Source organism: Lissotriton helveticus, chromosome 2_2 (genome assembly GCF_964261635.1).
Source record: "Lissotriton helveticus chromosome 2_2, aLisHel1.1, whole genome shotgun sequence".
NCBI lineage: Eukaryota > Metazoa > Chordata > Amphibia > Caudata > Salamandridae > Lissotriton > Lissotriton helveticus.
In genome coordinates, this window is record NC_136060.1 from 25,457,235 (window position 1) to 25,480,990 (window position 23,756).

The 23,756-nt window shown below is 45.3% G+C and overlaps 2 protein-coding genes across 3 annotated transcripts in view; one reads left to right on the top strand and one right to left on the bottom strand.

Annotated features, from left to right (window-relative positions):
- Positions 1–18,399, bottom strand: part of RWDD4 (RWD domain containing 4) — a 99,045-nt gene extending 80,646 nt beyond the window's left edge. Inside the window, exon 1 of the mRNA XM_078677999.1 lies at positions 18,249–18,399. Coding sequence (XP_078534125.1) covers positions 18,249–18,272 — 24 coding nt within the window. The 5' untranslated portion in view covers positions 18,273–18,399. The remainder of the gene's footprint in view (positions 1–18,248) is intronic.
- A 452-nt stretch (positions 18,400–18,851) lies between these two features.
- TRAPPC11 (trafficking protein particle complex subunit 11) overlaps positions 18,852–23,756 on the top strand; it is a 607,699-nt gene continuing 602,794 nt past the window's right edge. The window contains exon 1 of one of the 2 annotated variants that reach the window (XM_078678000.1): positions 18,852–18,990. The gene's annotated coding sequence lies outside the window, so the exon portion shown is untranslated. Of the gene's footprint in view, positions 19,018–23,756 lie in introns of both variants that reach the window. The other variant, XM_078678001.1, reaches the window with a different exon arrangement.

The window sequence follows — 23,756 nt, forward strand, 5'->3', positions numbered from 1 at the left end:
TTCAGCCCCATGTGATCTCACACTCACCCCCGCCAATTACTGGCTCATCTCCCCTTTCTTTGCTTTACCTCTTTGCAGCCTTTTTTTCTCTCTGATGTTTTTATCCATTCCCTCTTTACTCACTGTGTGTGCTTTGACTTCCCTGTATTCTCTATGCTCTCTTGCTTTCTCCCCTTACTGACACTGCTGACTACCTAGTCTGCCTATCAGCCCAATTATAGGTTTGCTCTTTGCACTACAATCAAAGAGGCCCGTAAGGTACGCAATAATTCACAACAGTAATAAGGAATATCTGGTTTAGATCAGTTTGTGTGACAAATGCTGCTCCTGTTGTGAAAGTTGATGAAACATATACAACTAACGTGCACACAATCTCTAGGTCACTCCAATAAACCCTCACCTAGCAGCCACTATGTACCTCTACAAAACACTTCTACATATCCTTCTACTCTTACATCTACACGAAGGACCTTTCACTTCTACACAAGCCACAATTCTGCTAAGTCCAAATCCAAAATACTTATCCCCACTATGCTACTATCCCCTTGTACACATCAATATCTCCCTCGATCTCTTGCACCCACTCCCTTTATCTTTCCACTACCCTTTGCCATGTGAGCCCTCTAAACCATCTATCAAACACTCCCCTAGAGAACCCTCCTCTTCTTGCCTCTGAAGCCACTGACAACACTCCTTCAACATTCTTCTCCTCCAGGAAGCATACCTCATCTCTCCATTTGCCCTACAACTAACACCTAAACCCTTTCTTTTCCCCATCACAATTCCCAGAGATTTTCCTTTTAACACCCAACCCTACTGCCTCCATCATCCACACCACCTTAACCCTTCACATTCAGATCCTACATTTCAAGTCACTAGGCCAATATCAGACAATACTACCCCATCAAAATAAAACCCAACACAGATACAATCTTTCTTCAGCAAAACATCTCAGAAATTCCCAAACTCCCTCAAACTTTTTTGGTTGCTGTGCGGCAATGTAGTGTCTGTGTGCACACTTTTCTGAGCCGTGTGCGCAACAGAGTCATAACTATGTGAGTGAGTATAGCGTGCTGCCTCTAAAAAGGGTGAAAAGCAACACACCATTTTTGGACAAAATGGGGAGGAAAGGTGCATGGCTGAAAGTTTTTTCTATGAGTGCTATGACACAGCCACCGTTGGCAGCATCATATCACTTTTTTTTAGTGGCAGGAGAACGGGCAACATGGACAGCGAGAGGAGAGAGAGGGAGCAAAAAAGAACAGACAGAGGTTGGGGGAAAACAAGAAAATGGACAGTTGCTGGGGGAAAACTACAACACAGACATCTAGAAGAGGGCAGGAGGGGGGCAAGTAACAGCACAGAGAGTGGGAGGGAGCAAGTAACAACATAGACAGTGAAAGAAAGGTGGAAGAGGGCAAGCTACAACACACGCAGTGGGCAGGAGGGGGCTGCAACTACACAGGCAGCAGGAGGTACATGAGGGACCCAGATGGACAATAGTCTCTGGTGGAGTGCTTAAACTTAAAAAAAAAAGTAACACCTAATGAAATGAGCAGTGGAAGGACACAAGTAATGCATCAATGCTCCAGGAGAGGGACAAACACATGGAGAGGGACAAACACATGAAGAGGAAGGAAACCTATGGCAGTTGACCAATAAGATGCAAGCAAATGAGAGTGACAACAAAGCCAACCAATGGTAAATAATAGGTGGCCTCGAAGGCCACTGTATATAAAACCAAAGATCTTACATGTGCAGTCTTAGGCAAGACCTAAAAAAGGGTAACATTTTCTGGTACGCATATAAAGCGCAGCAGGGCCCTTGTGCCAGGTTTGCACTATAAAAATTACTGAAAGGAAATAGTTTCTAGATGTGTTAGCTCAAATGGATCAACCCATGTAAACCAAGACCATACCTCCTAGACTACACAGGGCTGTTAAATGCATATCCAGCTTTCAACATATTAATGGGATCTACAGGAACTGAAAACAGTGGTCACTGAAGCCAGAAAGGGCGACCAAGAGCCAGATAAGCAAAGGCATTTTGTGTTCACAAAAGGTCTGATTTGCACCCTTAAATATTGCCTTTTAGTATTCAATTGGTTGCACAAATATAGGTCACAGTGTGCGACCAGTATTTTGCGATCGGAGCTTCATATATCTAGACTAAAGCGGCGAGCTAGGCTGCGGATGCACACTCGCTGTGGCTGCTGCATTACTTTTAAAAACAAATGTTTATGCTGATTTTAAAAGCACTTGTGGAATTTTCTTTTGTTGTGTGCTAGCGCGCAATTGTATTTCACTTTTAATTTACCTGCCACGCTCGTGACCCCGGTCCGCCCCGGCTTGTGCCGTTTGCGCGGAGGGTCAGTGAGAGGAGCGTCACTTCCTGCCTGCCGGCAACACCACTTCCGCCCTGCTTCCAGGCATCGCAGGTTAGCGGTCTAGTGTTGCCGAGCCGGTGTAGTCATATTCCTGCTCCCAGCGCCCGGCCAGTGACTAAAGCGGCGAGCTAGGCTGCGGATGCACACTCGCTGTGGCTGCTGCATTACTTTTAAAAACAAATGTCTATGCTGATTTTAAAAGCACTTGTGGAATTTTCTTTTGTTGTGTGCTAGCGCGCAATTGTATTTCACTTTTAATTTACCTGCCACGCTCGTGACCCCGGTCCGCCCCGGCTTGTGCCGTTTGCGCGGAGGGTCAGTGAGAGGAGCGTCACTTCCTGCCTGCCGGCAACACCACTTCCGCCCTGCTTCCAGGCATCGCAGGTTAGCGGTCTAGTGTTGCCGAGCCGGTGTAGTCATATTCTTGCTCCCAGCGCCCGGCCAGTGACTAAAGCGGCGAGCTAGGCTGCGGATGCACACTCGCTGTGGCTGCTGCATTACTTTTAAAAACAAATGTCTATGCTGATTTTAAAAGCACTTGTGGAATTTTCTTTTGTTGTGTGCTAGCGCGCAATTGTATTTCACTTTTAATTTACCTGCCACGCTCGTGACCCCGCTCCGCCCCGGCTTGTGCCGTTTGCGCGGAGGGTCAGTGAGAGGAGCGTCACTTCCTGCCTGCCGGCAACACCACTTCCGCCCTGCTTCCAGGCATCGCAGGTTAGCGGTCTAGTATTCCCTCTCATAGGTATAAATGGCAGTATGGAGGACGCGCAGCGGACGAGCGCAGCGGGAGCGCCGACTTCGTGCCAAAGTCGCGCTCAAGTCAAGCCCGTCTGCGCCCGTCCGCGGCCGACCAGGCCCTGGGCCCCGTCGTAATGCCCTTCTGCTAACATATTCCTCCTCTGAGCTTCGTAATCTGAATTTCCCTCTGCCCATCTCTGACCAGGCCACTAGGGCTGCCCAACAATGCGGCATCCTAGTTCCCCCAGATATTCCTACCCCGATCACTACCTCCCCCCTTGACCTTTCTCCCTCTCCTCCATCTTTCGCGCCCCCTCCACCTGTCCCTTTGAGGATGCTGTATTTAAACACCCGTTCCTTAGTCCGCCATCAGCTCGAAGTTTTCCAACTCTTGCATGATGGCTTGATCGACATCCTCCTCTTGACCGAAACGTGGCTAAATGAGGACTCCGGCCCTGACATTCTAGCCGCCATTCCAGCAGGTTATTATATCATGCAAGCCAACCGACCTGCTGCCAAGATGGGTGGAGGGGTGGCGGCCATTATCCGCTCTGAATTAAAATTCTCGGAGCTGGCTATGACCCCTATCCCCAAAACTGATTGCCTTACTATAAAATTCTCTTCACCCAAATCATCTTTTGTCTGTGTCTTGGTCTACAGGCCCCCGGATCATATGCCTCTCTTCTCCCAGCTTTTTGGCGATTCCATCTCCCAGCTATCGATCAACTATGCTAACATCATGATCATAGGAGATTTTAATTATTGGCCATCCGACTCCCACGAAAGTCATCTCTCCGTGGAATTTACGGACCTGCTTGCAGGCATGAATTTTTACCAACATATTCATACCCCCACTCACTGCAAAGGTCACGTCCTTGACCAGGTGTGGACATCTAATCTTGATATTTCCCCTCCTTCGGTACTTCCCTGTCCCTGGTCTGATCATTGTTTAATTTCTTTTTTTCTTTACCTCCACATCCCTTGCCCTCCTCCCCTCACTAAAAACCTATCTGCGCGCAACTGGAAGAACGCCAATATACCCGACTTCCATGCTCTACTGGCCTCTTCAGCCCCAGTCCCTGCGATCTTGGTCAATGATCAAGCCGCCCACCTAGAAGAATGGCTGTTAACTGCTTGTGATAAAGTTGCTCCCTATAAAACGATCAAAGCTAAGCGTCCCCACGACGCCCAACGCTGGTTTTCTGATCAGCTTAAGACTGATAAACTTGCGCTGCGTCAGGCAGAGCGCCGTTGGAGACGCAATTACGATCCCCATCTAAAATTGATCTATGTCACTACCCTAAATACTTATAAAAAAGCTATACTATCTGCTAAAACAGCCTATTTCTCTCAAAAAATCCTGGATTCCAACACCAAGGCTAAAGACATCTTTTCCATCGTCACTGAGCTCTCCCTGCCAGATAGGGTTACTCCACAACCTCAACCTACCCAAACCCTATGCGACTCTCTGAATTCCTATTTTACAGATAAAATCTCTACCATCAAAGATAATATTCCCCCCCCTCATCACCTCTTACTCTACCCCCCCTCCAATGAACCCAAGCCGTTTGATTCAGTTTCCACCTATCTCTCAAGAGGAATTCCTCGCTCTTCTTCGTAAAGTCAGCTCAGGATCACCTAATGACTGCTGCCCTCCCCATATTCTTAGAGAAGCCTTTGTCATGTCCTGGCCCCCCATTAGCCTTGCTTAACCACTCTCTTGCTTCTGGGGAGGTCCCTCGTTCCTTCAAACAGGCAGCTGTTATTCCCATCCTCAAGAATACCAATGCCGACCCCACCGTTTTAAGTAACTACCGCCCAATTTCCCTTCTTCCTTATTTGGGTAAAATCCTTGAGACCTATGTTACTCGCTGCCTGAGTACCTTTATAGAGAATTCCTCCTTCCTGGAAAACCAACAAGCTGGCTTTAGACCCCTCCACTCCACCGAGGCGGTCATAGTAGCAGTCATGGATGCCTTGAGGAAAGGTGCCGACAATAACATCCCCCAGGCCCTTGTCCTCTTGGACCTGTCGGCTGCATTTGACACGGTCGATCACACCATTCTGATCGACCGTGTCAACAATGCCGGTATCCAGGGGGTGGCCCTCGAATGGCTCAGATCTTTTCTGAGACATCGTACTCAGGCAGTACACCTATCCACCTTTTCTGCCTCCTATTCACCCCTTACTTGTGGGGTCCCTCAGGGCTCCGCGCTCTCACCTTTATTGTTTAATTTGTATCTTCAGCCCCTTCTTGTCTCCCTCCGGAATACCCCGGTTACTATTTTTAACTACGCAGATGACCTTCAGTTAATTTTTCCTATTTCCAATCTCCCTTCCTCCTGTTCCAACTTTCAGTCCACCATGCTTAACATCGCTGAGTGGATGCTTCATAGTCAATTAAAACTAAACCCAACAAAAACTGAGCTGGTACTAGTTGGGGGCTCCACCAATCCGTGGAATTCTACCTTTTGGCCCCCTTCTCTGGGTACTCCACCTAACCCGGTTGGCACGGTGAAGAGTCTGGGGGTGATCATTTCGGAGGACCTCTCTATGAGGCCACAAATCAATGCAGTCACCTCATCCTGTTTTTTTCACCTTAGGCGGATTCGTAAGATCAGCAGGTTTCTCACTAGAGATGCTCTGATCCTAGTCATCCTAGCATTGATCACCTCCAGACTCGACTATGCTAACACGTTGTATGCCGGAATTCCATCTATCCACCTCCACCGGCTGCAACTTGTTCAGAATCAGGCAGCTCGCCTCATCTTTCGCCAGCCTAAGTACCAGCATGTCACTCCTCTCCTACGTAGTCTTCACTGGCTTCCCATCACCAAACGCTGTTTTTTTAAACTTGGCTGTGTAATTTTTAAAGCCTTGTCTGACTCAGCCCCAGCATTCATTACCTCCTGTCTGACACGGTACGTCCCTCACAGAGACCTCCGCTCCGCCACCCTCAATCTCCTGGTCATTCCCAAAACCAGGCGGAAAAAGCATGGTGGCCTTAGTTTCTCCGCCATGGCACCTGCCACCTGGAATTCCCTTCCCACTGCACTTCGTCTCTGCCCTACTTACGATCATTTCCGTAAGCTCCTTAAGACTTTCTTATTTCAACAACTACCTGAGTAACTTCCCCACCCTAGCTGCTGTTACGTCAAGAGCGCCATGAAACCGTTGGTGAACGTGCGCGGTATAAATATTTTTAACGTAACGTAACAAACAGCTTTAGTAAAATTTATTTTCTGGTGATGTTTTACTGCCATCACTTGTGCCGAACGCAATGTTCCCAAACATTTTAGAACAATAACCCATTGTTTAATATGACCAACTTTTGCAGACCACTTAGCTTTAATGAACATGAGGCGGGCTTATGTAACTAAAACATGGTGTATTAGCTCATTGTCATTTACAGAGAGCACATTTCCATTGAAATGATAACCAATTTTACAGACATACAGTTGTAAACTATATTGCACACAAATGAGAATGTGTGGAAATCTGGTTTCAGTCAATATTTATTATTTGTGCAACACAGAGTGAAGGGACTTGATTTGTTCCAATCCCATTAACATATTTGTTTCAATCACACATCAGAATTATACAGAGGAATGCTTTATTTTCAGTTTTTTAACTGCAGAATGTATACAGTTTATTTACAAGTATTCACATTTTGTTGTGTGCTATGAAACAAAATGACAACCTAAAGCTTTCCTATTTTCACACTTTACGTATCCTAACAAGACTGGCCCATAATTAACTTTACTTTTCCTTCTCCAACTGCAAACTGAGAGGAGTTTATAAAACACCAGTTGTGTTAAAACATACATAAGCATAGGAAGACATAGCCTGACTTTTGACCAATGTGTTTGAAGCAACGCAAACATGACAAGATAAAAACAGAATTTAAAGGCATCTCTATTTATAGCTTGGCCATAACACCTTAAATCAAAGGTTTGGAAAACATTAGCCTAGCACTAAAATTAAAGGAATGTGTGTAAAATGTAGAAAGGTAGTAACAAAATTTAGTCTATGGTGGGGAAATATGCATGATACTGAAGCCTTGGGGTGGGGGGGGGGGGGGGGGGGATGCCCACAAGCCTTCATCGTATCGACTGATCACGATGATCAACACAGACATTAAGATCTTGTGCAAGCTCCTGGCCTCGCGCTTAGCGCCGTATATGACGCACTAGGTCAACAAGGTCCACTGCGGTTTCATATGAATTTGCGGCGGTTGATTCACATTCTACATGAGGTGCGTGGGCGGGAGGAGCAAATGGTCTTGGTGTCTATTGACCTCGCCAAGGCATTCGACAGAGTTGATTGGGGTTATCTCCTCAAGTCCTACGTGCTGTGGGGCTAGGTCCCAATTTTTGACGCTGGATTCGCATCTTGTATACGGACCCCCGTGCTAGGATGAAACTTGGGGTCGCACGGTCCGGGGAGTGGCGACTGGGACGGGGTACACGCCAGGGGTGTCCCCTCTCGCCGCTACTATTTGCCCTAGCCATAGAGGCCTTTGCTGTCCGGGTTCGGACAGATATGGGACAGTGGGGTATCAGGGTGGGGGACACGTGCAACATTATCTCCCTGTATGCGGATGATGCCTTGTTCTATTTGACCGCTCCGCGGGATGCATTCCTGATATTGCTGCAACACTTAGATCGGTTTGGGGAAGTGTCGGGGTTACGACTTAACCACAGTAAGTCTCTGATCTTCCCACTGGCGGGGCTTGATTTGGTGCCCATGGGAGACCTACCAGACCTCGGGCTGCCCTGGGAACTAGAGGGGTTCCGTTTCCTTGGAATACAGGTGGCTCCGACAGACACGCAGGCTCTAGCCCGGAATGTGGATCGTATAATCACGTCCTTACAGCAGTAAGTGTCTTTTTGGAATTCTCTGCCACTCTTGTTAATGGGACGGCTGGCCATTGCCAAGATGGTAATGCTTCCTAGGACATTATATGTCCTCCAGAACTCACTGTGTCCGCTCCCACCACAAGTTTTCAGCACTCTCAATAAGTTACTCACGTCCCAGCTGTGGGCGGGACGATGCAGTCAGGTAGCTCTTCACACCGTTGTCTGCAGCTACGAGGAGGGGGGCCTTGAAGCTCTGCGCTTCGATCTATATTATTATGCGGCCCAGTTGCAACATGCAACCCGTTGGTTAACAGACGCCGACAATTGGGAGACGCGCCTCCTCTCTGGTAGGGTGGACATTCAAACACTACAGGTCGTCCTGATGCAGGGTAGAGGGGCAGACGCGTCTCTTCCTTATGTTATGTGACATACGGCCGGCATATGGCAGCGAGGAGGGGGGCCTTGAAGCTCTGCGCTTCGATCTATATTATTATGCGGCCCAGTTGCAACATGCAACCCGTTGGTTAACAGACGCAGACAATTGGGAGACGCGCCTCCTCTCTGGTAGGGTGGACATTCAAACACTACAGGTCGTCCTGATGCAGGGTAGAGGGGCAGACGCGTCTCTTCCTTATGTTATGTGACATACGGCCGGCATATGGCAGCGGTTTGTTGAGAGGGTCTTACGGAGGTCACCCTTTCACAGGGAGCTCCCGATCTAGATACGGCCCCCTTCATCGACATGGGGCAGTACATGTCCTTTCACTCTTGGAGGGAGGGTGGTTGCGAAGTTCTGTCTGACCTTTACCCTAACGAGTCCTTCCTTACTTATGAACACACAGAAGAGACCTTTGGCCTTGGACGGGGACAATATCTACACTTCCGAGGACTCCAAGATGTGGCGAAGGTCACCTGGTCCCAGTACCCAGAGGCTCCACCACTGACCCACACCTTCGACATCCTGCTTTCCTGTGGCAAGGGGTGTATACTGATTTCTCTCCTGTATAAGGTCATGAAACAGGATTCAACCCCACCGGTGCCACCGTCCCGGGCAGCCTGGGAGGCGGATCTCGGCACTCCACTGGAACAGAGACATTGGGCGCGCATAGGCTCACTCAGGTGCAAGGTCTCATGCAACGCAAGGTTTAAACTAACGCACTTCAATTTTTTACACCGCACCTACCTAACCCCAGTTTTTCCTGCAGCGTATCTCTGGGGATAGAGGAGACAGATGCCCTAGATGTAACGCTGAGAAAGCGGGTTTCCTACACTTAGCCTGGGACTGCCCTTTGGTCAGGCGATTCTGGGTGGGGGGGAAGAAATTGAATAGTCGCAGCTAAAGGCCTTCGGATGGCAATGGAACCCCTGCATTGTCTGCTTGCATTAGTCCGGAAACCCAAGAAAAAAAAGCTTTCATATGAATTCCTACAACTAATGCTGGTACTAGCCAGGCGTAGGGTGGCGATAACCTGGATGGGGCAGGGGGCCCCGGAGGTGCCCATTCGGCTCAAAGATGTATGGGAGTGGTCCCTGGGAAACTCATGTGCAACTCACTCGGAGGGATGAGAAGCTGCAGGACGACTTAATGGCCTGACGCGTCATGTGTGCGTCGGGGCTAGCAGAAGAAGAGCTCTACGCACACGGCACAACTCAGTGGGGGCAGTGGGTTGGATACGCCTGTGGGGTCTAGGTCTGACGGGGAGCGAGGGGGTGGACCCTAGTGATGTTTGCCACCTGCATCCGCACCAAGCCTGGTTCCTTCCTCACGGTGCTTTAATTGTATGCAATTGTACCCCTTCCCCATGAGTCCGTTCCCCTCCGATGAAGCCTGTAGTCCTAAATGCCGCTAATGAGATCGTCGATCTGCTTACATACACTGATTTGATGCCAGTTGTGCGTTATTGTTTATGATGTATACATTGAATATATATATATATATATATATATATATATATATATATATATATATATATATATATATATATATATATATATATACACACACACACACACACACACACACACACTCTCTCTCTATGGTGAAACCGAAATGTCACTTCCTATAATGCATATATACTTTAGATTTACAGTGCTCTCCTTATTTGATTCAGTAACACAACAATGCCACAACAGTTACTGCCCACACTAAACTGCCTCAAAAGATTAAATGTGATACATCCTGCGGTCATTTAACTAAAAGGCTCCAGTTACATCCCTGCCCTGTTCTTTTTACTGCTGGCTCCCATGTCTTTGTTCTTTTTCAGATGCGTGTTGATTTTCAGATGTCCATAAAGAGCTGTCCTGCTCATAATCAGAAGGACCCTTTGTAACGCGCGCTCTAGATGCCCACCTGCTCAGTGATAAATGACAGTGTGCACAGCCGCCCAGGCGCACACTCTAGAGGGAACAGTGGCCACAACACTCATTTACTATCAGGCCTCAAAATATAATGAAAGTATTACTAGACCTGCAGGTCTCGTGACTGCAGTAATCTACTCGACCTTACAATAATGCTCTTGACCTATAAACTGGGCTTAGATTTTATGATCCTAGGAAAGTATTTTATTTCACCAAGCTGCATTTCTCTCCATTATCACTTTCCGAGAAGACCTTTAAATATGTACATTGAGCAGATCTGCTGTACAATTTGTTTTTGATTTAATAGGCTAAACTTTTGCTACATGTATTATAATAAGAAATTAGCCCAGATATAGGTTACACATGACCCGTAACTAGACTCTTAGTTCACCAACATCACTTTCATCAGGGCGGAGCCATGAAAGTTTCGCAGTTCATGTTTGAAAAGTCTCTCTTTGAATAAATATACTACTAAAGAACGATGTGGTAGCTCACTGTCATTTACATACTGCATATTTTTCACTGAAATGGCCACAACATTTCCCACTTAAATGCACTTTTACTGATAAAACTATATAGGATACAAATAAGGCATAGAAATCAGGTTTCAGCAAATATTTATCACCTACACATCACCCACTAAACAGTTCTAGTTTGTTTTGATCCTATTAAAATCTGTTTCCATAACATAAAATACAAAAAGTGCTTTCTTTCTGAACTGCCAAAATATTTTGAAATAGTTGTACATTTCCTTTACATGCAATTTAAATATTGTGTGCTAGAAAAACAAACAAAAAATAAAACGTGACACCTAACAGCCTTTCATTTCACACCAGTTCACATAAAAAAAAAATCTCTAACTTTGCAGTCAGAGAGAGAAAAGAAAAGTAAACTGCAATCTCTGGGATAAAATAAGCAGCAATTTGTAAGAAGAATTTAGCTGACATTTGACCTCTGACTTGGAACGCCCGACAAACTTGACAAGATAAAAACAAAAATTAAAAGGAATCTTTACTGATCGTTCACATTTTCAATGAATTTTCATCAAAGCTTTATTTCGATATACAAGATATCATAAAAGCACATACAAAATTTAAAAGAAAAACCGCAATTCATAAATCTTACATTTTGCAAAGTTGGTTACAGTAAAAACATTCATGTTACAATAAATAATTTAAGAGGCATATTAAACATTAGCAGCTTTGTGAATATTAAAAATTAATTAAAACGGAGTCATCTCATAGCTTTTGCTCTAATTATCCAAACCCAGCTCAGAAATTTGGCAACCCCACACACTAAGCTTGTACTAGTGTCAGCCTTGAGTATTTTAAGTGCTACGGAATGATTCCTGGTTCCGAGCAATAAACACGCGGGTTTTAGCCATTTCTGTCTCGGTTTTACATAAGTTGGGCATGCAAAAAAGACGTGAGCGATACTTTCAGTGACGCCTTCACAAATTGGGCAGTCAGGTGGGGTTTGGTACGGGGGCTTCCACTTACAGGTGTAATCGTGTAAGGGTAGGTTTCCCAGCCTGAACTGACTTAATAGGGATCTATCCCTTGGTTTTTTGATCAAATCCAAGTAAGGCTCCAAACGAGGCTTGGGTTTGTGCTGTTTAAACTCTTCGGTCAGCCTTCCTTGATTTAGGTCCCTTAGATCTTGCTTGTCCACCCAGTTCCAGTAAACTCGCTTAATTTCAGGCTTAGATAAGGGAACTCCAAGCTCCCAATCGATTGGCAAGCCAGTGTCATTCAGAAGCTTCTTAATGTTATGGATCCAGCTGATTTTATGGGAGCCATTAAGATTCATGACCTCTTTTAAACCATCTAGATACTTAGAGAGCTCTGGGGTCCGCCATAGCCTAGCCCAATATAAAAGGGGTCGTAGCCTGGCTAGATCCCGGATGGAGCGGCGACCCAGCTCACTCAGTAATGGTTTGATGAGGGTGCCCATTGGAAGGGATACCAGCTCTCTAAGGAATTTATTCTCGGAAGTGGTAAGACCGCTAATGCAATCGAAACCCCACAACTCTGCACCATAGAGGGCACTGCCCACAGCTTTAGCAGCATATATATCCAGGGCAGGGGCAACGGGCTTAGAGGTGGACATACGATGTTCTCGCCCCAAAGCACCAGCCACCCTTTTATGATTCAGAAGCATTTTATCAATATGGGGCTGCCACTTCAAGTTTTGTGAAATTCTAATTACCAGGTAGTCAAATTCTTTTACACGCTCCAATGGTTCTCCATCAAGAAAGAGGGTGGACCTGGAGGACTTACTAGGATTGAAATAGAGGAGCTTAGTTTTCGAGGTGTTAATGCCGAGGCCCTAAGTTCACAAAACAAACAGAAGCGGTTCAGCAACTTTTGCAGGCCCACGGGGGTTTTCGAGACCAACAGTGTGTCGTCTGTGAAAAGTAAGGTGGGCACTTTATCACCCGCCAGGACCGAAGCATCTGCGTTTATTTCAAGCAGAAAAGAGACCACACCATTCACAAACAAAGAAAAAAAGTGTTGGGGCTAACACACACCCCTGGCGTACCCCTCGGTTCACAGGAATCCTATCGGTTTTTTGCCCTTGGGAGCCCCATCTAATACGTACATAGGTACCATCGTGCATGCGTGCCAAAAGGTTTAAGATTGGTGGGGGAATCCCCATCTCCTCCAATATAGTCCACAGGCGGTCTCGGGGAACCAGGTCAAAGGCGGTCTTTAAGTCAATAAATGCCAAATAAAGACCGCCTTTGCCAATGGTAACCACCTTCCAGTGAAGGAGTAACAACCTAAATGCTTGGTCAATTGTACCTGTGCATGCCCTAAAGCCTGCTTGAGAAGGGGAAATGATCTTATGCTCCTCTGCCCACGAGAGGATCCTCTCGAGGAGAACCCTGCCCACCAATTTCTGTCCAGCGTCTATTAGACTAATTGGACGATAGTTGGCAGGATTCTCCCTAGGACCCTTCTTGTAGATAGGAATCACCTCGGCCGCCTTCCAAGAATTAGGGACCGGTGAGCCTGCCAGCAATGCGTTTATTAGGGTAGCAAAATACGTTGCCCAACCATCAGGATTAGCTTTGAAAAGGTCGCCTGGCACACCGTCCTGGGGCTTTGGCAGATACTATTTTGGCTATTGCAGCAAGAACCTCTTTATTATTAACTCTAGTGGGTGCGAGCCGCCGGGAACCATCATCCAGAGCACCGCTCAAATGCCCAGGGACTCCGGGCAGTTCATTCCCACCGTAGAGTTTAAAAAAATGTTCAAACCATTCACTGTCCGTGATGTGATTTGGAATTTGGTTCGAATTGCAACCAGTCGATTTTCTGACTAGTGACCAAAACAAATTACCATCCTTGTTTTGGCTTGCATCTCTGAGATTTTCCCAATGGGACTCTTCCCAAGCCCTTTTAGCGGCTGTAATTGCCTTTCTATAGGACAATCTGGCCGAACGTACAGATGCTGGATTAGAAGATTTGATGGCAGAAATTAAATCGGTTTTCCTCCTTCTACAATTACTATCAAACCAGTCCTGAGGTGGTTTGGTAGTTGCCAGACTCTTCTTGGCTGGGACCGTAAACAACTTGCCAATCTGATCCAGGGTGGCAGTATAGATATCTTCTACCTGTGCTGACCCAGCCGCCTCATCACAAGCTACAGATAGCCTTGCTGACTGCTCGGCAAGAATTCCATCCAACTCACTCAGTCTAGACTCATCCAGACAGAACTTAGGCCACTTGAGAAATCTATTACAATTAGATGGAATAAATTGCTTGGTTATTAGCCCCCCGCTTTTTGAAAGTAAACGCTCCCTTCTATGCCATGGATCTAGCAATGTGAGGGACAGGGGGTTATGGGCACTCTACACCGATGGTATAATGACCATATCCACTACTGACTTCCAAGTCCTCCTATCTATCATTATGTAGTCAATCCTACTCTCACACGACACTCTATTGTAGGTGTTGGCTCCCTGAGAATCGGAGGTAGTACGGCCATTGGCAGCTCTAAACCTGTTTCGATCATTAAACCATTTAATTGGATGACTACAGGAGACCATCTCCGCACGGGCTTGAGGGTTAGAGACGGGACGCCCCATTGTGCATCGTCCTCTCCAAGAATGTCCTCTACTGCCAAGGGTTCGAAAGAGCAGTTAAAGTCCCCAGCGACCAGAACTAAGGAATCGGGAGCACACAGCCTCAGCAAGTCAGTTAACATGTCGATTGTGGGCGATTTGGCCCCCCCCCCCCGGGTATCTCTTGCATATACATTAAAGAATTCCCAAGCGGGGGCACCATTTATACCCTCAATGGAGAGCCTCATAATGTCTGGACAGGAGGGAGTGTGATGTGTAATCTTGAGGTTAAGATCAACCCTTACCCACATTATGAGCCCACCAGAGGGACGACCACGTCCAACCGAGGTAGCGGGTACACAAAAGCAAGAAAATCCCTGCATATGCAGCGGTTCCAAACTCCATGTCTCCTGAAACATGCAAATGTCAAACCCATTAATAAAGCCAATCCAATCCGATAACAAAAGCTTGTTTCGCAGACCTGCCACATTCCATGAAACAATTTTAAGATTGCTAAAATTATCCCTACTATGGACTAAGACACTTGCAGTTTCACCCATGGCCGGGTTGGCATTGGTGTTTGTAATACCCCCCAGAGTCCGGGGCTATGTCAGTGGATTTTATACCCACTGACTGTTGCAATACAGGTAGCTCTAAGGAATGATCACCCGGGGGGGGGAAGAAGAAATACTTATTTCACTTGCGATATCATCGGGCCAATCGACTGCATCCAGACAGTCATAACGATTATAGTGAAAGAAGCTATCAATGTTTAAGGGGGGCATAGGCCATTCTCCTTGTGCTGGGCCCCTCCTACTCCCAGGAACCATAGTCCATCCGTCAAGCTGAGGAACAAAATGGCCGGGGGGATAGAAGTAGGTTAGTGGGAGGGAGTGGACAGTCGTGCCTGTGCTAGGGTATCTCCAGTTGCAGATGAAATCGACAATTCTAGGGTTATTGAAATTGATCAAAATACAGTCACCCCTTATGTTTTTAGCCAAATGTCCCACCCATGGGGTCCTGCGAATCATAAGTATTTTACCCACTAGGTGCAGGGGCAAGGGTCTATTCGTATTTAGCCAGTGTACGACCCTATTCCATAGTTTTGTAGGGCTTTCCCTTTCGTTTTTGCCCAGTTCTGGAACCCCCGCTAGGACCACCACAAATGGGCAAACCTCCGGAGGTAGATTTAAGATCTTTTTACCCGCATTTGGTTGATTAGTCGGTGCCCCCCCACCAGGCATATTTTGGTCTGAGATCTTCTTGTGTTGGCATGAATTATTTACATTGGGACGAGTTGTTTCTTTGTCAGTGGGAATAGCTACGGGAACAGAAATAGCCGACTGGGCTGTACTTAAGCCTACTAACTCATTGTTGGTTGCTGGAACGATAACTTTTTCCTTTCGGGTTTTAGGCAATTTAGTGACCAAGGGCGAAATAACTCTAAGAGTGGGTTCAACAAGGCCCTTAACATCACATTCAATCCTTTTTAGGTGGACCTCAATCTTGCTCAACCTCTCTTCTAGTGGAGCTAACAGGAACTTAATAGTGTCATAGATAGTATTAGGCTCAACCTCCAACACCCTCTGTCGCATTTCTTGGCTTGGTAACCCATCTGAAGCCTCTGCCGCCCTGCTAGGCGGGGTAGAGCCTGTTAATCCATGGGGTGAATTTACAACAGGTTGCTCCGCGATGGGTAGGTTTACTTTCCTGCCCTTACGACCTTTATTTCTCCTCCCACCTGCGATATTTGGTAATTGGTGGGTGTTTTTAGGGATTGCCCCTGGGTCCTTCCCACACTGTTGCCTAGTATTATACACCTTTACTATGCTGGGCACAGTAGGAAACATTTGAGGCGATAACAGCAATGATTCTGAGGCTGTGGACTGGCTACTAAGGGTAGTCTGTGACAGATTACAAAGGGGTAGCTTTGGAAGTTCTAAAATGGGGGAAGCACTTAAGCCGCTATTGGCATTCAAGTTATCAGGAGTCCGAGCGTCCGCAATTAGTCCCATAGAAGATCTTCTTGCAATAGCTAGTTCATGCGAGACACGTAGCTCCATTATAGTAATCCCCTCATCAACAACACTGTTCATCTTGGTTATAAATTGGTCCATAGCTCCCGTAAATATTGCAGCACCTGCCCTCCCCTTTGCCTCTTTAGGTGGCATAGCAAATCTCCCGGTTTGTTACAGAGGTATATATAGATAATGTACTCACTCGGAAGTGCTGGATGGTAAATGGAAGGGGGATGGCCCGACCCGGCCTCTCCGGGCTTAAACGGGCCCGGGCGAGAGGCGTCCTGTCCTTTAACGCGCCTCCGGGCGCTCTGATGACGTCCCTCTCGCGCCACAGCCACCGGGGCACCTGGGAAATGGAGTCCCAGCGGCGACGATGGTACTGGTGGGGCGCGAGAGCAAAGGGCGACGAGCCGTTCCTCTCACGGCAGGCGACGATAACGGTGATGCAAAGCTGTTGGCCGTTCCCCTCACGGCAGTCAGGCAAGTCCTTAGTGCCACTTGTGTGAAAAAACACTCCCAATGAGCGCTCGGCGCTCCTGTCCTTTAACGCGCCTCCGGGCGCTCTGATGACGTCCCTCTCGCGCCACAGCCGCCGGGGCACCTGGGAAATAGAGTCCCAGCGGCGACGATGGTACTGGTGGGGCGCGAGAGCAAAGGGCGACGAGCCGTTCCCCTCACGGCAGGCGACGATAACGGTGATGCAAAGCTGTTGGCCGTTCCCCTCACGGCAGTCTGGCAAGTCCTTAGTGCCACTTGTGTGAAAAAACGCTCTTTGCCAGCTCAGCACTCTCGCTACAACGGTCCAATGAGCCCTAAAAACAGCACGCCCTGATAAAATTTGACTAGCCTTAGCAAGTGGACGAGTAGAATTCACGAGCACTGATACTGATGCAGACTCTTAAGCGTCTAGAAACAATTTCTTTTAAAGGTAAGCACTGGCATTGTGCAGCACCTACAATACACAACAGAGCTGCCAAACGAATGCGAACACTCAGCCCTGGTAACATCTGTAAAGGTAGATGATCCACGGCCAATCCAGTAGTGTCTCAACAAGTAACTTTTCAGGGGGGCACACACTGTACCACAGTTAAAAGTGCAGTGGTCACTTAAAAAATATTTAAATCTGAATTTGTGTGTGCATATCTTAATTTCGTATACATACATATACACACATACATAAGGTGTTATATTTAAACATTTTAAGCAAACAACAGTGCTTTGCAGTGAAATGTACTTGGGCTATTCACTATGGAAGAAGCTTTCAAGTATCACACGTTGGCCCAAGTTGGGCATAAGTAGTTCTTTTTTCCATTTGCATGCTTGTCATAGAAGTTTAGATAGGACTTCGCTGCATATATACCAATGTTTTGGGACAAATAAACCTCAATATATTATGAAGAGTGCGGCATTGAGGCTGGAACGTACGTTCACAAACCAGGTTTCTTGGCACTCGCTGTAAGGATTCGAAGTAGTGTGCTGGAAAATAAATATTTTCCATGTTTTCTTAGATATCGTGGATATGAGGACGGCAAAAATGAACCATGCTTCCTTCAGTTGACTTGCACCGGAAACAGGGATGCTTGAAGATTAAGAAAGTGAATAAAAAGTTTAAATAATAAAAGGTTTGCGTTTCTGGGATGAGAATGTGCTAAATGTCACCAAATAAGAGATGGCTAGCACTGAAACAGACAGGCATGTTGGGAAACAGGGCAGGCTGTCACCCCATGCATTCCACAGCCTGTCCCATCAGCTTTGTGCACAGAGACTCTTACCCACCGGAGAGGCGGGCTAGACTACTAATTCCGCGCACTCACCTCCTGGTCCTCGTTAGCCGTCATGCTGCTGCCCTACAACCTTCTGCTCCGAAGGAAGCAGCTGCCTTTCTCCAAACTGCACGCGCAGCAGCCTGCAACGTACACTTCCCTGAATCCAGAATGCTTGTACTCACGTCACCACGCTAAAAAATAGAAACAGAAATGGGACTGGGACTGGCAAAAATGTATTTCGCTGTTCACAGATACCTTGATTAACAATAAAAAGATAATGCAAAACAAGCTCGCACCATACCATCTTTCATAGCACTTCAATTCCTACACAAAATCTACCATCTCTTTAAAACTTTAATAAGACTTTGACATAAGCTAAAATAGCAATACATTTACAGAATAACTAAAATCGTTAAGAATCATTTACAAAATTATTATTTCTAAGTATATGCGCAGAAAAATTCGGAACACTTTCGATCAAACTAGAACTACACTTCAACACCCATTAGTTTTCTCCTGTTTGTAGGCAGGAACTCTGTATCCTTTCAATTCCCACGTTTCTTTCATACCCTTTCCAGGCCCCGCCCATATTACTGTCACTAAACTGAGCAGAAGGCGGTCCTAACCCTCACCCGTGCGCATTGATTGGATACTTGAGTGGCAGATACCGACTGGCTTGCCTTTCTTATTTGACTGGAGCTAAATTGGCCCTGCTGTGAATCCGTAGCTAGACAGGAACGACGTTTCTTTTCTTGGTGTTGGATGGAGCAATTAAAACAGCCCATGACAGGTATTCAGACAGCGGTTTTAGAAGGTGGTACGACTACTGTGCTGTTATTCTTACTCCCTATTACGGTTTGCGTTGTGTACCCTAGCCCTTTCTGTCTCCCCACCCCTTAGTGATGCCTGTTGGGTGCTTATGTGCTAGCAGACACTCAACTTCGAGATCTATTAGGATCCTTCCTGATATTCCCGAGTGATCCTGAAACTAACATGCAAACTGTACTCCCATAATGGATATAGTTAAGTTGCGATGTAGTACTGTGTAGCAATTTATATTTTTGTTGTATAGATGTGAGGTTGGGTTCTGTTTTATGTTTGAATGTTATTATTAGCATTCCATCCCTGGAATACATTATTGAGAATGGTCAGTACCTTTCCGCCTACTGGTCGTTATAGTTCTTATGTTAATGGTGAGCTGACGTTCAATACATCTTTAGAGCGGAGCAAACCATTTACGGGAAGAGCCGGACATGGGTCTGGCTTGCATTTTAATAGCTAAAACATGAGCCGAGTCTCCTTGATAGGTTGGTAGGCTGAGAGTAGAAGAAAGATTATTTGAACCATGGACATTCTGTGATTGGCTGGTGCACATGCTAGGCCAGTGAAACAGTCACATATCACGTTACCATGTCAAACAGTTCAACATTTTTGATTGTATGGTGAACAAAAACCGTTACAAATGGAATGAATATCAAGCAATTCTAGAGAAATATAAGCCAATAACCATTTTACAATACTGTTGTTAAAATATCTTAGGGCTGTGCAATTCTATCAGAAAATGGAAAATATAAAAAGAGAATTCATGCTAAGTGCCTATTTTTATTATAATTTGGCCAAAAGTGCTGTAAAAAAGATGATAAAACTGCTTGCCCAGTACTTATCTGTTTTCGGTGCTAGTGAGCATGATATAATATTTAGATGCCTGAGGGATGGAAATACAAATTTTAGATTCATATCCATCCTTGCTACGGCCTTCTCTGCAGCCTGGGTACCTTAAAAAAAAAAGGACTACACCATACACAGAGCTTAGTAATACACGTCTTTATTCTTCTGTGTGTAACTGAGAACTCAACATTTTAAACCAGCTTTCAGTGCATTCGCTCTCATGGCAACATTACATTTACATTTACTGAGTCCATCTGGAGCCAATAGAGTTCTATCCTTTCTAATTCTCAAGGCACTACACTTAGCTTATCTCCCCACATCAAATTGGCAAAATCTGAGTCTTGTAAGATCACGTTTCATTCTGAGCAGGTGTGCTGCCAGCAGATAAGATTCTATTTCGTCATATGGGACCCATAAAGTAAGTGTGCTTTGTCCAAAAACGTGTAGAGTTGTCTAGAGTGAAGGAGCATAGACACTGTTGTTTCCTCAATATGGAATTAAAGTGGCTCCTCAGTGCTGTTGGCTCCTACAAGTACGTCATCTTCAAAAGATCGAGAGAGTTAGTCATAGCATTAAGATTAAGATGATTTCGGTTGAAAGACCTAACTCAAGACCATATTCTAGACCTAAGTGAGCTTTCCACGGCCACCTGTCAATTATGGCAAAAATGTAAGATGTGACCCGCTTGGTATGCAATCTGATGGGTCTGGTTGAATTCCAGACAAATTTGGGCTTGAGCTTGGTATGAAGGAAGAGTGTAAAGCTGCCTGAACACAGTGCAATGCTGTTTTTCTAATAGCCTTATCATCAGTGATACTGTAAAAACTTTGCAGCCTTCTGTTAGTGCCAACATGAATTTGGCTTTAATAGGGTCTAGTGAAGGATTCAGTTGTGGAGTTAAGTTGTCTACCAGTTATGTCAGGGTACATGCTGTAATTTTCCTTTGCTCTTTTTGTTTTGAGATGGATCCATTATTATTAAACCAGAGGGCAATATATTTATTAGATACCACCACTTAATTATTTTGTTGTTTACATACAATCAACTCTTTTTTAATATTCCAGTTACTGAAATATAGGACATTTGATTTTAATTACTTCACTGTTTAAATATTTTTTTTCTGCATTGTGCTTCAAAATGTTTCAGTATGTGTGGTAGCCCTATGCTGGTTTGATCAAAGATCATGGTATCGGCCTCATATATCAGTAGCTGCATTTGTCTTCCTCTGATGTTTGGAAGACAGGCCCTTTTAATGTGCACATTGTCAGCAATATGGGAAACGTAAAGACTAACAAGTAATGGGGATACAACACAGCCCTGCTTAAGGCTTCTAGTTGTTGGGAACCCTTGGTGAGTGATTTACAAGTTTAACTCTGACCCAATAATTTGTTTATAGTACCTGGTAGGGTTTTAATAGCTTATTGTCAATTCACCATCCTTTTAGTTTGAGCTAAAATAGTTCCAGGTCTAGTTTATCAAATGAGACCTTGAAATCAATAAAACGGGCACAGATAACTACTGTAGTTGAAGGTAAATGTTTACTAAATAACATTAATGGAATCATGAGATTATCTTAAGTACCATTATTGTCTCTAAAGCTTTTCTGATTCCAGCGGATCAGTTCTTCTTCCTCTGCCCAAGTTCAGCAGAAAATAATTCTTTAATTGACTGGGTCAGTGTATGGGCCCTTTTTGTGCAATGGAATAAGATTGAACCCTGTCTGTTAGACATGGCATCTCTTGGTGTTATTACCCCAGTCTTTTTGCTTCTGGCCTCCTGTTTTTGAGTGTGTGCTGCATTTTGTTTTTGCTAGTTTTAGGACTCTGGTCCCTTTACCACTGCTACCGTTCAAGTGCTCCCTGTGTAAAATGTATTGGTGATTGGTTTAGTCTTGATTGGCATATTTGATTTATAGTCCTGGCCCCTTGATATACCTCGGAAAAAAAGTTGTTGTCCAGATATTTTCATTTTTGATTTGAGTTTTTGTATCATTAGAGAAGTTATTTAGCTTGGGTAGATATCGATAAACTGGGCCGAGTTTTTCTGGACAACATTTTTAAAAATGGCAAATATGTTGCAGTGATGACATAATATTTCAGAAACCATGAGACCAATATACTTCACTTTGGTGTCAAATCATAGGTTTTGGGGGTCAAGTAGTCTTATACCGACAGAAAATAGCTCCTCAGAGCAATCCTTCCAACACTTTCCAAAATGGTGGCTCTATAATGATGTGTTTTAGCCATCGTATTGGTAATTTATTTTAATATTGGTTTTGTTTCAGGTTTTCCGTTTATTCAAATTCATAAACATGAGTGAAGCAGGTGGTAACAGAGGGTCTTTACCTCCTTAAAGAGTGTTGCTAACTACAAAATCTGAGGACTCCTTCAACAGAGAAAAATGTGTCATGCCAAACTAATCCAAAAGAAAGCTAACATCAACTATTGCTGGACAAAATAGAGTATGAGATGGTGCAGAAATATTGAAAGACAAAATTCACAAAAGATTGAAACTCATAGGTGAAGAGGATCAACGATTTTATCATTGTAACAGCAAGTGCTGCAAGTCTTATACAATGGAAAATAAGCCTGGAAAAATATAGCTAAAAAAATAGCAGAAACCAGTGAATCACAACAAGAATCTGAGTCTTCTGAGAAAGCAGTAGCACCACATCCAATTCCCATCCACTTAGAAGATCAATGGCTACCCCTTACCCACCTACACAAACTGATCAGAAAGAAGATGATCTTCAATGTGTTATCTGTGGTTTAGCCAAGGGCCAAAGGGATTGCTGAAACAACAAAGTACAGATCATGTGAGTCTCAAAGGGCGAACATGTTTTTATCTGCAGGTAGTTTTCTTCTAAGATTACGTTTTCAGCCGAGTAGCTGATCTAAACAGCGAGGTGCAGTGGATTTATTTGTATGTCCACCCAAACTGCATGCACGCATACATTCGAAAATATGAATGTACAGTGAGGTCCCAGCAGCAATGTTACCGCCATCCTTCAGTTAAGTTTGCACTCTTTATAAAAGCCTTTGAAGTTTTAAAGCCACTCTTGAGTGCTGGCTACGGGTTCACATTCAGTGATATCAGAGAAATAGTGGTCAACATTGAGGAAACAGTATTGATCCATAATAATTAAGATTTTTCTTGTGAGAATGTACAATGACAGAATTAATTTTTGTCAGTCTAACAAAAAGAATGAGCCAATCATTTTTTTTTTTTTTTTGAAATATATTTTTATTGCAGAATCAGGAATAAATACATCCAACAAACCAACCCGTACACCAACGGTCCCCATCATACAGTGCAATAATAATACAATACACAGCCGAGTGGCCCACATCCCGGAGGCTGGGCGGCGCAGCAATAAGTCAGTCCACTGGAGGTACCACGGTGCATGTCCCATTCGGGGCACAGGTCAAGTATAACACTTCGTATCCGCTTTTATCCCACAACAACCAACCCACTCTCTCCATCTGATCCCAGGCCACTCTAATGTCACCTTACTAAAGCCTCACAAGTACCTTCCTGGGCCAACCGGTTCCGGGAGGTTGCCGCTAGCCGGCAACCTCTTCCTCCAACGACTCCTTCCCACCCAGTACCCCCCCCCCTCAACTGCTGCTAATGCGGGTTCCACCATCCCCCTCCTGCTCTCGGGTGACAACTATCAGGAAGCTCTGACAAGCAAGTAGCCACACGGAATCCCTGGCTATAACTGATCAGTGTCCTCGCCTTCGGTCAGGTAGTCCCTCAGTGCCTGCACCACCAGCTCCCAGGACCGTGCCAGTTCCAAGCACTTCTCATTACCAGCCCTAGTCGCCTGGCGCATTCGTAACACACTCTCACAGCTCGACCACCTCAGCAGTTCATTCCTCCACCTCC